At 47.2% G+C, this 15,245-nt stretch overlaps 2 protein-coding genes across 4 annotated transcripts in view; one reads left to right on the top strand and one right to left on the bottom strand.

The window, feature by feature from the left end:
• Pofut1 (protein O-fucosyltransferase 1) overlaps positions 1 to 251 on the bottom strand; it is a 28,258-nt gene extending 28,007 nt beyond the window's left edge. For both annotated transcript variants that reach the window (XM_028774910.1, XM_028774911.1), the window contains exon 1: positions 107 to 251. In XM_028774910.1, coding sequence (XP_028630743.1) covers positions 107 to 251 — 145 coding nt within the window. The remainder of the gene's footprint in view (positions 1 to 106) is intronic.
• Positions 252 to 469: 218 nt separating this feature from the next.
• Positions 470 to 13,282, top strand: Plagl2 (PLAG1 like zinc finger 2). 2 transcript variants are annotated; one of them, XM_028774912.1, is made up of 3 exons: positions 470 to 559; positions 5,610 to 5,982; positions 8,949 to 13,282. In XM_028774912.1, exons 2-3 carry the CDS (start codon positions 5,723 to 5,725, stop codon positions 10,177 to 10,179), a joined length of 1,491 nt encoding a protein of 496 aa, XP_028630745.1. In that variant the 5' UTR covers positions 470 to 559; positions 5,610 to 5,722; the 3' UTR covers positions 10,180 to 13,282. The 2 variants fall into 2 exon arrangements, with proteins under 2 accessions (XP_028630745.1, XP_028630746.1); XM_028774913.1 differs by lacking the exon at positions 470 to 559 and adding an exon at positions 3,246 to 3,929.
• The last annotated feature ends 1,963 nt before the right edge of the window (positions 13,283 to 15,245 follow it).

Below are 15,245 nucleotides of genomic sequence, written 5' to 3'. Positions count from 1 at the left end.
TAGAGGTCTCTCCTGGACTTGAGAAGTGTCTGGGCGCCTCAGAGAAGTGGCTCCGCCTCCTCGACCTCAGTTTCTCCGTTTAAGCAGAGGGTTCGGGAGGCCTTACCCATGCAAGGGCAGTAGAGCAGGTAACCGGCCAGGTCCCAGGAGCCTGCCGACCGCCCGCGGAGCGGCAGCGGCAGCAACAGCAGCAGAAGCGGGAAAGACGCCCGCAGCAGCAGGTGTGGCGGTGCCCACGCGGCGGCGCCCATGTCGACGGCAGAGCCCCAGAGCGCCGTGACCGGGAGGCGGGGGAGGGGGGGTGAAGAAGAGGCGCGAGTGGCCGCCCCGCTCCCAGCGCTCCCCGCGCGCCGCCCGCGCGCCGGCTGGGCCTCTCTAGCCCTCGGGCGGGCGGGACCATAGAGAGCCCGCGGCACCGCCCCCTCCACGACCCGAGCGCCCGCTCGCGCGGCTCCCACAATGCACCGCACAATGGCCCGACCGCCGCCACTACCGGGGCCTGAGCGGGCCTGGCGGAGCCCGAGCGCGGCCCGGCCCGCAGCGCGGGGTCCCGAGCGCAGTGAGTGCCGGCGAGGGTCCTGGGGGATGGTGGGGAGCGGGGCGGGAGGCCGTCGCGCTGCGCCCACACGCCCGGCACTCGGAGCGGCGGCGCCCCTCACTTCGGGCCGCCCAGCGCGGTCGCCCACACCCCTGACTGGGGGCCCCCTCTGCTCTAGCCGGGCCCTGGATAGGCCCCGTGGTGACGAAAACGTTCCTTGGTCCTGAGACCTGTGCCCAGGGGACCGGAACAAGCCTTTCAGGCTCCCTCCATTCCTAGACCTGGAAACTCAGCCTGAGGGTCCCCTAGTCAGGACCCCCCCCAGACTCCCTGGAGACCCAGATAACACGCAGCTAACCTTCCCCGGGATCGCGGTCTGGGGGGCATAGATAAGCTGCACCTGCTCCCACCCTCGGACACGCCTACCCCGACCCACATAACCTTCCTTTTCCTGCTCCAAATAGTCCGCTCTAAGTTCTTTCGTTTTCCAGACTTTCATAAACCTGCTTTCAGGCTTTTCTGCAGTACCGCGGGCTGAAGAACCCCAAATAAAGCTCTACCTGAAGTTCTCTTCTCAGAGATCATTCTGTGGAAACTTTAGGCATTTTCCTTCGGGAGGGTCCCATTTCTACACCCTTTTGAAATTCAGAGAACTCGCTGTGGAGCCCTCTTTCGACCTTTAGAATCTCCCTATCTCTTTCCCATGGTGGTCTCTTAGAGACCCACGTAACGTGCTCGTAATTCTTCACCGTGCATGCCTGCTCTTCCCAACCCCGATCCTGTTAGACATTTTAGACTTACTGAATTCCCGTCTCTCCTCTCCACTTCCATCTTCCAATCGTGGGGAGAATTTAACATTTCACACCACAAAATAGGGTGGTCTTTCTGCTGGCCTAAGAGCCAGACTGTTTTCCTACAACTTCAGCCCCATGCTTCGGTCCAGCTTGGGACAGATTGGGGGTGGGGGTGGAGGGACGGGCGGTGTTCCTGGCTGCTGTTTGAAGTTGTGCTTTTACCTGCACGCATACCGACTCCTGACTTGTGTGTTTTTCCACCTGTCAGCCTGGGGCTGTGATAAGTCTGGCCTTGGGTTTCTAACCTTCTCCTCCTGAGGAAAAGGCTGCTAAGTTGGGGAGGAGTGGTTAGTGAAAATGAGACTGGAATGAGTTGCAGCCATTTGCTCAAGGCCTCCCCAGGGGTGGGAGGCAGCGGGAATCTGAGGAAATAGGGAATCAAAGGGACTCCAAAGAGGCCCATCTACACTGACAGAAGAACTACCAGCCAGAGAGTAAATCCTACCCCTGTTAATCCTGTTTGATGTTTCTTGGAATGATGCAAGTCATTGAGACGCTCAGGCCTCCCTGTAATTTAATTCTCCCACCATTCCGGGAGTGTTGTGTGTGTGTGTGTGTGCTGGCCTTGGGAAGTGGGCAGCTCTTCCCATTCCTCCTTTCCTTCTTGCTGTTTTCCAGCCAACCAGTATGCCTTGGATTTGTTTCTCTTGCCCAGGTCAAGGCCTGTTTTGTTTTCTTTTCCCCTTTAATGCTATTTATAATTTCCCAGTTGCTATTTTAAGTTCTTTTGAGGGTAGATTCCACCTCCAAGAACCTTTCTGGGTGTGTTCCTCCTAGGCAGGTGTTGAATTGAGTTCTTCAGATCCCCAAGTAGCTCTTGGGCAGGAGGGATAAAAGCTATTTTAGGGTAGTCACTGAAGTGGAGCTGTTAATCCTCTGTGGGTCTCTTTAGTTAAGAACACTCAGAGATTAACCCTTTCTTCGCTGCAGAGTGGGCCGTCTAGCTTAACAGTATTTGATGGGGAGAGTCGGGAAAACTGGACTGTGGTAGCAGAAGGTGTGAACATACATCTCAGTACAAAGACCAAGATAATAGCTTTCTTTTGCTGATTACTTAGAGTAGGCCAAAGCCATCGCTGAGCTTTTTGCATACTTGACTAAAATAATCCTTACAACCAGACTGTGAGGTAAGTATTTTTAGCTTTACAGATGAGGAAACAGGCTAATAATGGAGAAAGAACACAGTTTCTATAGAGATGATGTAACACCATAAAAGCTATAGTTTCATCAGAGGGCAGCCTACATCACAGCACTACAGACGATAGACAGGAGCTTCCAAAGGCCATACAATGTATTGAGCAAGCACTTTTACTTTGGATATGGAGCTATGATAGAAGAAGGTGTAGTAAAGTGATGATCCTGGCAAAAGAAAACTCTGGCCCAGGAGGGTAAAGGACTTGTGTTTGTACTGAGGGTTAGCACTGAGGGAAAAGAGGAAGGCTGAGTTCTGAGATGTTGGGAAGGGAAGGAAACTGACTCTGAGGCATGAGAAGTAACACTAAGAGGGAGAAAGAAGTTATACTTAGCACTGTGAAGAGTGGCAGCAGAGATGTGGCCCTCGTGAGTTCCGTGTGTTCACATTTTATGTCACTCTCAACGATACCTTTTACAAGTTAAGAGAATGAATCTCTAGAAATTGAAAAGAGTGAAATTCAGAGAAATTAAGTAACCTGCCTGTGGTTTCACAGCCAGTGACTGGTGGCTCTTCTGATACCAAGTCCAAGGTTCTTTCCGTGCTGCCTCCCCCTTCAGATCAGATGCCAGAAGACTCTTGGGCTGAAAATACACCGAGTTATACCAGTAACTGGGAGGGATTGTGTTTGTTTTATGGAAACAGGTTCTGTCAGCTTCTCCATAGCTACGGTTAGAGTGTGAGACCAGAAGAACAGCTTTGAAAGAGAAGCAAAATTCTTTCACAGTTTTGACAAGAAGTCTGAAGGAATAGGTCTGATTGTATGAGTCAAATCCAGGAGGTTTTCTGGATCAAAGAAATATGCAGACAATGGACACAAAGTGACACTAGATCCCCAAAAGGTTTCTAGGTAACGCCAGCAACGGTGGCTGCTCAGCAGCTTGCTGGCCACTGATTGTAGGTAAGGATCTTGCTGTGCTTTTTCAGAGGCCAAGGGGAGTAGGCTGAAGGTGGTGGCTTTTTTCTTTTAAAGCCATAGCCTCATTAATGCTGATCAAGAGCACATGGTGCTCACCTTCTTCCTCTGGTTCTATCTGCATCCTCATGACCTCTTAGCCACTAGCAGCCTGTTTCCTAGAAGCCCATTACTCACTCTTTCAGTAGCAGCATGCTAAACTGCTGTGTCTTGTTTGTGCATGTTCAACAGAACAGATGAGGTGGACGTGTGGGAGGAGGGGATGTACCATTCTCTTTCTGAGTTTGTGCGGAATTTCCAGAGTTAGGCTCCCCTCTCGAATCAACCAGAGTTATGTGACTTGATTTCCTCCAGCTGCCATTCCCAACTTCCAGAGGCTGAGATGCGTTATTCAGATATGAAATTGGAGCAGAATTTGGCTTTTTGAAGGTAGGAGAAATTCTCTCTAAACTAGATATGCATACTCAGAGCTCAGTCTACCCAGTTCCAAGGTATATAGTAATCGCTGTTACTATAAACAGGTAATTCTACCCTTGCATAGAATGGGGGAATTTGAACAATGAAAACCAGCCATCAGAGGCCTTTGAGGTGTATAGGGAGCAGGCAGATATACCAGCATAACTAAAAGGCTCAAATGAGTCTAGTTTCAGTGATTTCTTGCCCTTCCTAGTACATGATTTATACAGATCTTTCTAGGCAAATCCCTACTTGTGATGGGGAAATGTTTGTCATATTACACTGCAGTGTTTCTTCAACAAAAGGAATGGTTCCTGAACAGGATGTAGCTCATGTTATGATGAGCAAAGCTCTCTGGGGCATGAACCCGCTGATACTATCATCTCGTTCATGGCCAGTCTGTTGGATGAATGGTCTCTGTGAGCAGCAGGTGCTAATTAGCTGAGCAAGCATTCCATGGCCTACAGCTAGTTTGTGCAGTTGAAGCTCTCCCCAGATTCTTGTAGCCAATTCCCAGATACACCATCATTGCTCTCTTCACATGAAAAAGCCTCATATCTGAATACGAGGTGGTTGTCTCTGAATTATTGTCAGGAAGGAGTAGTGTCACTGTTGCTGTCTTCCTCTCCTTTTGCCAACAAGAGGAAGGGTCAGGCTTTGTTTTGGCTCGTTTCACTGGAGGGTGATGAACCCAGTTTAAACTAGAACTTCTGGGTATATAAGTTAAACCCCCGAGAATCAACTCAAGTTTAGTGAGTAGTTTACTCATCTAAAAGAAAGTTGAGATTCCTTCTCTTGATGTTAGGTTTAGGTTATGGAAGTGAAATAAACAAAGTACAAGCCCTTAGAGAATAATCATCAGATGACAAAAGACTTAAATTCAAATCCAAGAATCTGTCTCTAGTAGAAAAGTGTCTCTGTGCCCTCAGAATCTGTAGGATGACCACAAAGCACTTTGAGTTTTTGTGGTTTAAAACAACAAGCAACTGTGCCTTTGGTAAAGCTGGGCCTGGAGAACAAAGGATCCAAAAAAGTGATAGAGGTCAGGGTGGGACCAGCACTAGTTTAGGGAAAATTCTGGGAGGCCACTGTCCCTTTCCCAGAAAGAACCTCCCGATGTTAGTGTTCTGCTAAGAAATACGTGTGGGACAGGGCCTGGCTCTTAGGTCTGAATTTCCTAGTAAAGGTCACTCTGTTGCCTTTTGGATACATTATTGTTCCTTTAGTGCTTCGGTGAAGGGAATAGTAGAAAGCAGATAAAGGAGCTAAGGTAAGGAGGAGGAAAAAAGCTACCTGGGCTTTGTGGAAAGGATATAAAAGTGAAAAGAAAGTGTAGTGTTTTGAGCTTTAGTTCCTCAGATTACCTTGTCTCTTCTAGCCTAGAGTTACTAGTAATAACACCCACTGAGCCCTGGTAAGCACCAAGCACCCTTGGCAGCTTTATTGCATGGCTGCATTCGCCTCCAGATATCATTACTTTTAGAAGTAGTGTTTGTTTTGTAAGTAAGGAAGCAGGTCAGGGATGCAAGTGCTGGTTGGAAAGCCACACCACTTCTAAGTGGGAGGAGAGGGCTGGGTGTAGGCTTGGGAGCTGTCTGGTAGCAGAGCCTCTTGGTACAGGGCTTTCTAACACCAGCTGCTCTGATGTTTCAGGTGAAGAGACTGTTTTCTGAAGGCTGCGTTGGAGACTGTGACTGAGCAGAGAGCCCATGTGAACTGATGGGGAGGCTTTCTGCATAACATGGCCTTTTGCCATTAGCCTTGCCATGACCACATTTTTCACCAGCGTCCCTCCCTGGATTCAAGATGCAAAGCAGGAGGAGGAAGTGGGCTGGAAACTAGTTCCCAGGCCTCGGGGCCGGGAGGCAGAGAGTCAAGTGAAGTGCCAATGTGAAATCTCGGGGACACCATTCTCAAATGGGGAGAAGCTAAGGCCACACAGCCTTCCCCATCCAGAGCAGAGACCGTATAGCTGTCCTCAGCTGCACTGTGGCAAGGCTTTTGCCTCCAAGTACAAGCTGTATAGGTAGGTGACACTCCCATTCCTTTTTCAGTCCCCAGGTTCCCAGAGCTCACAACCAGACTCCACTGAGAGTGAATGGTAAAGTTGTCCTGTAAGTATACTATGAACTCTAACCATTTGAAGTCACTTACTAAATAATAGTGGTTAGCTGGATATGGAAGCTCATGCCTATAATCCTATACAAGGCTGAGGCAGAAGAATAACATGAATTTAAAGCTAGCTTGGGTTTCTGAGTGAGACTTCGTTTAAAAACAAAACCAGAAACACCTAGAGCCTAATGAGCTGGCTTAGTGGGTCGGGGTGCTTGTTGCCAAGCCTGACCCTGGGATCTATGTGGTGGAAGGAGAGAACTGACTTCTGCACGTTGCCCTCTGGCCTTAAACACATGTATGTACACACAAATGTAATAAAGAGATTGTTTTTGAACAGCAAGCAAACAAAAATAGTGTTTGTCTGTCTTGAAACAGGAGTTCTTGTGTAGCCCAAATTAGCCTAGAATTCTAAAAGCTCCCGCCTCATTCTCTCAAATAATGGTGGCATTTTTATTGAGACACTGGAATCTGATGAGTATAGTATAAACTAGCTATGAACAAATTAGACTGAACATTTTTCAGTACAGCTTTCTCTATTCCTGTCAGGCAGATTATCAGAATCTTAGCCAGAAGTTAGGGGGGAAAGGAGATCCTCTGGTCTAGTCTGTCCATTTTAAAGCTGTGGCTCTCCTGCCTTAGCCAGGATCACAGAGTTTGTTGGTCCCCTTCTGTTGACTCAGCCTACTAATCAGATGATTGCTTCTGTCTCTGTAGAGTCCCTGCTGTTCTGTGGGGCAGCTCCTTTCCTGAAATTTGTAAGCCTAAGAACCCTTACTTAAAGTGAAAGAGAATGTAAAAGCCCTTGTTAAGGCGGATAAGAGCAGCTTTGCTAGGGAAAGGACCTGATCCCCTGCCTTTTCTGTACAGGAACCTGCTTGCCCTCATCAAATAAGGTAGACTAACCTGGTGCATCTAGCCATTCATTTCTCTTTTATATTAATCTCCTGCTATGTACCAGCCACAGTGCTCATTGGGACAAATAGTGAGCAAGGAGGATAGGGGTGTCATTGTTTGTTTTTACACACAGGTAAAAACTTTGAGTGTACTTTCTCAATAGTGGAGACAGACAGTAAATATGTAAATAAAATGAGATGACCACAGAAAGAGCCCCAGTGCCTCATCTGAAAAACAGTTGATAGGAAGGAACCGAGCTAGGCATCGGGTTATATAGAGGCCAGGATATCCCTCAGGACAGTTGTGTGAACATAGGAATGAGTTGATTCTGTGTGCTTCTATATCTTAGGGGACCCTGGTCAGGGACATCCTCTTGGACTTTCTTAGTAGTGGTCTGAGCACCAGTTCGAAGCGGCCAGAAAATTCCTGGTCCAAGAGGCAAGAGCCCTGACAGAATTTACTTGTGATCTTTGTTGAGTTTCTGAACATATTTGGGCCTTATTTTTTTTTACCTGCAAAATGAAGAAAACAGGTGGGTTCTTTGGTACCACCTTTCACATGCTATCCTGTTGGCATGTCTCAGGAGGTTGACAGAAACCCTCATAAACATGAACACACGTAACACAAGGTGATTCTGTGTATAGAAAAGGTCATGGGGAACTAAACACAGCTATGATGTACTGTCTCAAGAGGGTCAGTGTTTAAATACAGCCTCTGCCACTGACTGACTGATGTGTAGGGCTATCTGATGCTTCCTGCCCTTAACTAGAGAACAAGGTTAATAACAGCTCACCCATAGCTTGGCAAATAGTGGGCCTTAAAGTCTTGGTGAGTTGATTCTGAATGTATACAGAATTATGAAGCTAGTTCCTGGGCTCTGAACTGCTTTCCAACCAAACAGGAGCATGTGAGCTAAGGGTCAGTAGGAACTAAGCAAGTCATACAAATGGGCCTGCAGTGAAAGATGGATTGTCCTCACACCCAACACTGCTGTTCCTCTCCCAAAGGTGGATTCATTTCTTGTGAATCCTGTAGACATTCAAATGTGTATTCTCCCTTTGGTTTTCAAAGGGGATTGTATTACATGCACTGTTGAACTTCCTTTTTGACTTGGCCTTGTATTTCTTGGGAACTTGTTCCAGATCAGGAAGTTTACATACATTTTGTATTTCACTTTTCCCTTTATTGTATCATTTAAAAAAAAATTACATGTAAACTTTTGAAGAGGAAATCATGCACATGACTCAGAATTCAAAAGGTATTAAAGGGTTTCTAATGAAAGTTTCCCATCAAGTCCATTAATAAGCTGTCCAGTTCTGCCCCAACCCCTCAGATTTCCAGTGATGTCAGGTTCTTATTTGTAAGCACACAAAAGCAAATAAATTTTATGTAGAGAATACTATTCTTTGTGTACTATTCCTTTTTCTCTTTATGTCTCTAAGAAGCTTATTCTCTGAAGGCGCACATAAAGCTCAACTCTTCAATGCTGGAGTCATAGTACAGACTTAGCAATTATGTAACAGTTCTTATTAGTAAATTTAGATGGTTCGTAATTTTTTTGCTATTAAGACCAGTGCTGGGCTGGAGAGGTGGCTCAGGGGTTAAGAGCACTGACTGTTCTTCCAAATGTCCTGAGTTCAATTCTCAGCAACCACATGGTGGCTCACAACCATTTGTAATAGTATCTGATACCCTGTTTTGGTGTGTCTGAAAACAGCTATAATTGTACTCATACATAAAATAAAGAAATCTTAAAAAAAAAAAAAAAGAAAGAAAAAAAAGACCAGTGCTGCCAAGAATAACAGTACATATATGATTTTTAAAGGGATATTGGTAAAATATCGTTAATATGAGATTCTGTTGCAATTACTTTATTGAAGATTTCATATGTAGCTTCCTGTTAATAGACATCTGGTTGTCTAGTTAGCCCTTTTGAACTTCCCCTCTTTCAGCTTTCTCTCCATCTTACATTCCTACTCACAGGCACATGGCCACCCACTCAGCCCAGAAACCTCACCAGTGCATGTACTGTGACAAGATGTTTCACCGAAAGGACCATCTGCGGAACCACTTGCAGACCCATGATCCCAACAAAGAGGCCCTCCACTGCTCCGAGTGTGGTAAGAATTATAATACAAAGCTGGGATACCGTCGCCACCTGGCTATGCATGCTGCCAGCAGTGGTGATCTCAGCTGCAAGGTATGCCTGCAGACCTTTGAGAGTACCCAGGCCCTATTGGAGCACCTGAAGGCTCACTCACGCCGGGTAGCAGGAGGTGCTAAGGAGAAGAAGCACCCCTGTGACCACTGTGACCGGCGGTTTTATACTCGGAAGGATGTTCGACGGCACCTAGTGGTGCACACAGGTCGTAAGGACTTCCTGTGTCAGTACTGTGCCCAGAGGTTTGGCCGCAAGGATCACCTGACACGTCATGTCAAGAAGAGCCACTCACAGGAACTGCTCAAGATCAAGACAGAGCCAGTAGATATGTTAGGCTTACTCAGTTGCAGCTCTACAGTCAGTGTAAAAGAAGAGCTGAGCCCTGTGCTTTGCATGGCCTCCCGGGACGTGATGGGGGCCAAGGCCTTTCCTGGCATGTTGCCCATGGGTATGTATGGTGCCCACATCCCTACCATGCCCAGTGCGGGCATGCCACACTCCCTGGTGCACAACACACTGCCCATGGGTATGAGTTATCCTCTGGAATCTTCTCCTATCTCCTCCTCAGCTCAGCTCCCTCCAAAATACCAGCTTGGATCTACCTCATACTTGCCCGACAAACTGCCCAAAGTGGAGGTGGATAGTTTTCTGGCAGAGCTTCCTGGAAGCCTGTCTCTCTCATCGGCTGAACCTCAGCCCGCCTCACCTCAGCCGGCGGCAGCTGCAGCCCTCCTAGATGAAGCACTGCTCACCAAGAGTCCCGCCAACCTCTCTGAGGCCCTCTGCGCTGCTAATGTGGACTTCTCCCACTTACTGGGCTTTCTTCCGCTCAACCTACCACCATGTAACCCACCAGGGGCCACGGGAAGCTTGGTCATGGGCTATTCCCAAGCTGAGGCACAGCCTTTGCTCACCACTTTGCAGGGTCAGCCTCAAGATTCCGCTGGAGCTGGAGGACCCCTGAACTTTGGGCCTCTGCACTCCTTGCCTCCTGTCTTCACCTCTGGCCTGAGCACCACCACCCTGCCTCGTTTCCACCAAGCATTCCAATAGCCCCCATGAAGGTCCCCCAACTCAGTTTTTTGCTTCTGCCAGGGAGCCTAAGTACCCACCCCGTCCACCTCCCCCATGAAGGCAGCTGAGCTTTCAGAGCTGGGTTCAAAAAGAAAATTCTAGTGTATATGGAGCACTTGGTTTGGGGGTTCAGTCTCCAGGATCAATCTAGAGGGATCCTTGAACCCAGCCCCGTGAACAATCTATCATAGGACTTTCAGGTATTTTTACTTTTATTTTTTGATCTGAACTGGGAGCTATATTTAGCCCTCTGCCTCTCCAAAGTGTCAGAAACACCTTCAGTCTGGAGAAGGGGAAGCCTCTTGGAGACAGAGGGTTTCACCTTATATGACCTCAAGAGAAATAGCCTAAGATGCCCGCCTTCTGGTCCCAACCTGCAGACCTTCCAGCAGTTGCCTGTTGAGTCCCTGCTGTGGGGGGTCCCTTGACTCTCACCTGCTTCTAACCACCAGGCAGGAAAGAAGGCCTCTGTTCTCAGCCATCCTACCCCACTCTACCCACAGCTCCACCTCAGTCAGTGTTGTCCAGCAACGGTACCGTTTACACATTCACCTCCGACACACCATTTCACCTCCCTCGCCACACTGTTAGCCTTAGAGTGATTGCAGTGAACACTGTTTACACACCGTGAATCCATTCCCACCAGTCCATTTCAGTTGCCACCAGCCTGAACCACTTGGTACCTGGTGTTAACTGGAGCCCTGTTTACAAGGCGGAGTCGGGTCTTGCTGACTTCTCTTCACTTGAGGTCACATTTTTCCCCCGTGGGGAAATAAACTGACTTTGGACTGCTTCAGTTTCTGCCATCTTCCATGACTGCTTCTATTCCTGCCTTCCATGGCAGTGTCCACAGGAGATAGGCAAGAAGTCTGGAGCTGCTTTCTCACAGATCTGCAATTTGGGTTTTCTCCAAGTACATCATGACACCTTCGTCCTCCTGAACTGGAGAGGGGAAGAAATGAAAGGCATCCCATATCCACCATTTCCTCAGTCCCTAACCCCACCCTGGACATCATGAGCTGTTATTCGTCTTGGAAGGAGGGGTTCTGGGCTTTGGGCTGGATAGCAGAGGAGAGGGATGAGCCCTGCGTTTGTTTTCCTTCTGCTTGTCCTTTTCCAGGACATGATGTAACTGTTGGAAGAAGAGTTTCTAGAAAGTTAGGATTGGGCAGATAGTTGAGTCCTAATCTATCAAATCATTGTTGCCTCTCATACCAAAATGTTCTTACCCGTTGTCCCTTTCCCCCTTCTCTGCTTTGCAGTCCCCATGGACTCTGGGCATGGTGCATTGTTGTCTTTGCTCTCCATTGAGGACCTCCCACCCATCATGGTCCCCCCCAGTTGCCCCTAGTATCTAGCGATGTTTCTTGCAAGAAATTACTAGTTCTTCTGCTGACTTGGAGCTCCCTGCCACAGACAGCACAGCCCTTGCCCAGAAGCAGCTGAACAATTCCTAACCCATTTCATCTCGGTTCTACATGGGTTTGTCCCATGCATGGAAGGGAGGCAGCTCAGGGACCACCATTGTGGGACCTTTTGAGACACCTCTCTGATTCAGAAACACACTTCTACCTCTTTACTGTTAACTCCTACAGATGTAGCCAGCAACCTGGGCACTTGTGTTAGTGGTGCCTTTTGCTGGCTTCTCCACTAGGGTTTCAGGACAGACTACCTAGGAACTGCCTCAATCTCCCACCAGTTCTTCCCTGCCTCTCCCTTCTGTCTAGATTCACTTCAGTTTATTGTTGGGAACTGTGCAGGTCCAAGACCTGGACTCCTGCTTCAGCCCAGGCCAGTACTCCTTGTTTGAGGTGAAAGCCTTCAGTTTATCTCCCTGGCCCTTGTATGGAAGCAATGTGGAGTGAATGAGCATGTTTTGATTTAAGTAAGGTAGCTTGGAATACCTTTTTAAAAAAAACAACTGGATATAAATATGTCTGACAGGATTGGAATCAGACTATGTGATTTGCTTCTAAAGATTAGTTTCAATGAGTCCCAGGGACTAATTAAGGTTTATTTTTAAAAGCGTCTACCTTGGTACGCAACCATCTCCTGCATGCTATGCATGTTGTTGGGACTCGTATTACAGGAAGTGGCATGTGAGAATCCAAGTGGGACTCATGCTGCCATTCTCCTTGTGTTTGGTCTTCACTAGACCCAGGCCCCCCTCTGCCCTTCCTACCACCTCCCTATAGCCTCAGTTTCAGAAGCCAGTAGCCTCCAGCCACAGAATAATAGCATTCTGGGCTGTTTGAGAAGACCTGTCCTCCTGAGCTTATCCTTCCCATGGTGCTCATAGGAGAGCAGAGCACCTATTGTAGATCATTTAATGGGGCCTTGTTCCCACCTCTAATCTTTCCTTGTTGTCTTTTCTTAACCATCCTTCCTGCTTTTCCACTTTATTCAGTGTCTTCACTCTAAGGACTTTTCCTGTCACTGTGAACTTTGCTGGTTATCTGCCTTCAATTTTTGGACCACAAACCACCCTGCAGCTTCTTAAACCTTTCCCCAACCTACCACCCAAAAGAGCCTTTTTGGCCAGTTGTTAAAAGGATAGGAATAATTTTATTCTGTACTTGGTGCCCAAACTCATTTACCCCTTATAAGGCCAAGAGAGCCATAGGGGCATATGCCCAGGACAGGAGCCATGGCATGTGGCACAGACCAATCAGGGACCAGAAAAGAATGGTGTCCCTTTCCTTGCCATGTCCTTGAGCCTGTCAGCAATGAACTGACTGCAAGGGGACAGCACCTCTCAGCCTGCACAGCAGCTTGTCAGTGGCCAGAGACTAACATGCCCAGGTGTCGGCTCAGGATCCTAGCACCATCTTAAACAGGTGAGAGGCAGGGAAAGGTGCACCAGTGTGTCTTTCCCCAACTTTACATGGTGTTTTGTTAATGCAAATCTGGGAAGCAGGTGTGATTGCTTTTTGCTCGTAGATATTGTCCCAAGTTGAAATCCCCTAAGCCTCCCTTAGTAGCCTTTAAGTTTCCCCTTCCCTTTTTGGTAGCTGTTTTCTCTACCCCTTCTCCACAATTAAAAAAACAAAAAAAAAAAACAAAAAAACAGGAAAAAAAAACAGGTTGTATTATACAGGATCAATATTTTGCTTTTTAACAAGGATATTTATGTAATAAAAAAACTTTGCCTTAGGTAGGTGTTGGCCAGAAAAGTCCAGATTTCTCTGTGACTTCACCCTGGCCTCTCCTGGAGCTCTGAACCTGCTGTGGAAGGAAGTGGCTGTGACTTTGACCACTGGAGAGTGGGGTCTGTGGTGTGGAAAGGGTGTTCACTGTTTAACCTTGGACTGTGTGGAGTTGTTCTATCAACTTGCTTCAGATGTTACTTGGCGTCCTCCACCAGTTCTCCCGTGCGCACTCCGCATGTCTGGCACTAGAATTCCTGAACGCTATTCACACCCTCCCTCACTTCCAGTTGGTTGAAGCTCTAGAGCCACTCTTTCTTAATGCCAGATTATTTAAAGAAAGAAAAAATACAAGACAAAAACCTTCTAGCACTTTGTAAACACAGTGAATAACCTCTTGGAGTATTTTTGGCTTTATATAAAACAAGGTTTTTAATTGTAAAATATAAGTGCCATTAGAAAATGCACAGGGCATATCTTTGTTAAAGTAGATTTTTTTCAATGTTTTACAGAATTAATTTTCAAAAAAAAAGTTTTTATAATGAAGTTGTTTATTAAAAACTTCTGAATAATGTGCTTTGCAGTTTTGAACCTGTTTATTTGGGAAAGGTTGGTTGGGGTGAGCCAAAAATTGTGAAGAATAGGACTCTGTAGGCATCTCTTTAGCATCTGAAGTCATGGTAGGACAGTGAGTGAGTGGGTCTTAACTGAATATCTTTGAGGTAAGTGACTTCATTGTGTCTAATTGATATTGGATGTAAAGATCAGAAAACTCAGATCAGGGCTGGAGAGATGGCTCAGCGGTTAAGAGCACTGACTAATCTTCCAGAGGTCCTGAGTTCAATTCCCAGCAACCACATGGTGGCTCACAACCATCTGCAATGGAGTCTGATACCCTCTTCTGGTGTGTCTGAAGAGGGCAATGGTGAATACATAAATAAATCTTTTAAAAAGAAAAAAGCCCAGATTAAACAGGCTTTAAACACTGAAGTGTTATGTAACTGAAAATGGCAGAAGTCATCCAGTTTCCACACTTGTTTTGAGGCAGAGGCTCAAATGTGCTTAATCTCAGTATTCTTGGTTCTTTGCCCTCTTTTGTCTGGTTGTGATTGTTCTTAGGCCCTACAAAGGCTCTCCTTCAGTGTCTTGGGGTGGGTGGTGACTCTAGATGTCTTCTTCATGCAGTTCTGACAGGAAGAGAACCCTTGTCAGGTTCCCCAAGCCATATACATTTTGATGGCTAGGACCCAGCTTTACAGATCTGTGTTCAAACACTGGTAGTGCTTCCAGGCTGATTTAGGCTCACCCGACACTATTGCTTGGCCTGTCTCTTAACAAATTATTGTCATCCCAGGCCCCACTCTTTGCACTGAGATTTTCTCATCTAGGAGATTGGAGCCAGTGTCAAAGCCAAATGGTTACTAGGGAGTCTTGCCCTAGAGACTATTGAGCCAAAAAACAAATCAGTGTGCAGATGTTTGGTACACAAAGGCAGAGGGCTGATACTTTATCTCAGCCTCCCTTTTGACAGGTGTCCACTGTCCACAGCAGTGGGTCAGAACCCCAGTTACGGTTTTCTACTTTATCCTCTGGATGATGTATGTCCTAGGGAGGTCTAGGGGTTTCGGATGAGGGAGCTGTGGTGTCTTGATGAGAAGGCTTTATGGAAGAACATTTAGGCAGAGATAGGGAGCCATTCCAGGTACTGACCTGCACCACAAGTTTGGGGGCTGAGACCACAGGAATGCAGCCACACTTGGATTGTAGAGTGCAGAAACAGGCCATCCAGGCTCTTAGGCTATCCCAGACACAGCCCCTGACCAGAGTACCTCTTTTTTAAGAGTGTCTCTGTCCTAGTTTGCTTTGTTAAAATAGTGACCAAAACCAGCCTGGTAATGA

This window comes from Grammomys surdaster, unplaced genomic scaffold, assembly GCF_004785775.1.
Source record: "Grammomys surdaster isolate TR1022 unplaced genomic scaffold, NIH_TR_1.0 251, whole genome shotgun sequence".
In the NCBI taxonomy this organism is placed as follows: Eukaryota; Metazoa; Chordata; class Mammalia; order Rodentia; family Muridae; genus Grammomys; species Grammomys surdaster.
Note: the sequence above shows the minus strand (reverse complement) of the source record. Positions and strands in the feature narration are given on the sequence as shown.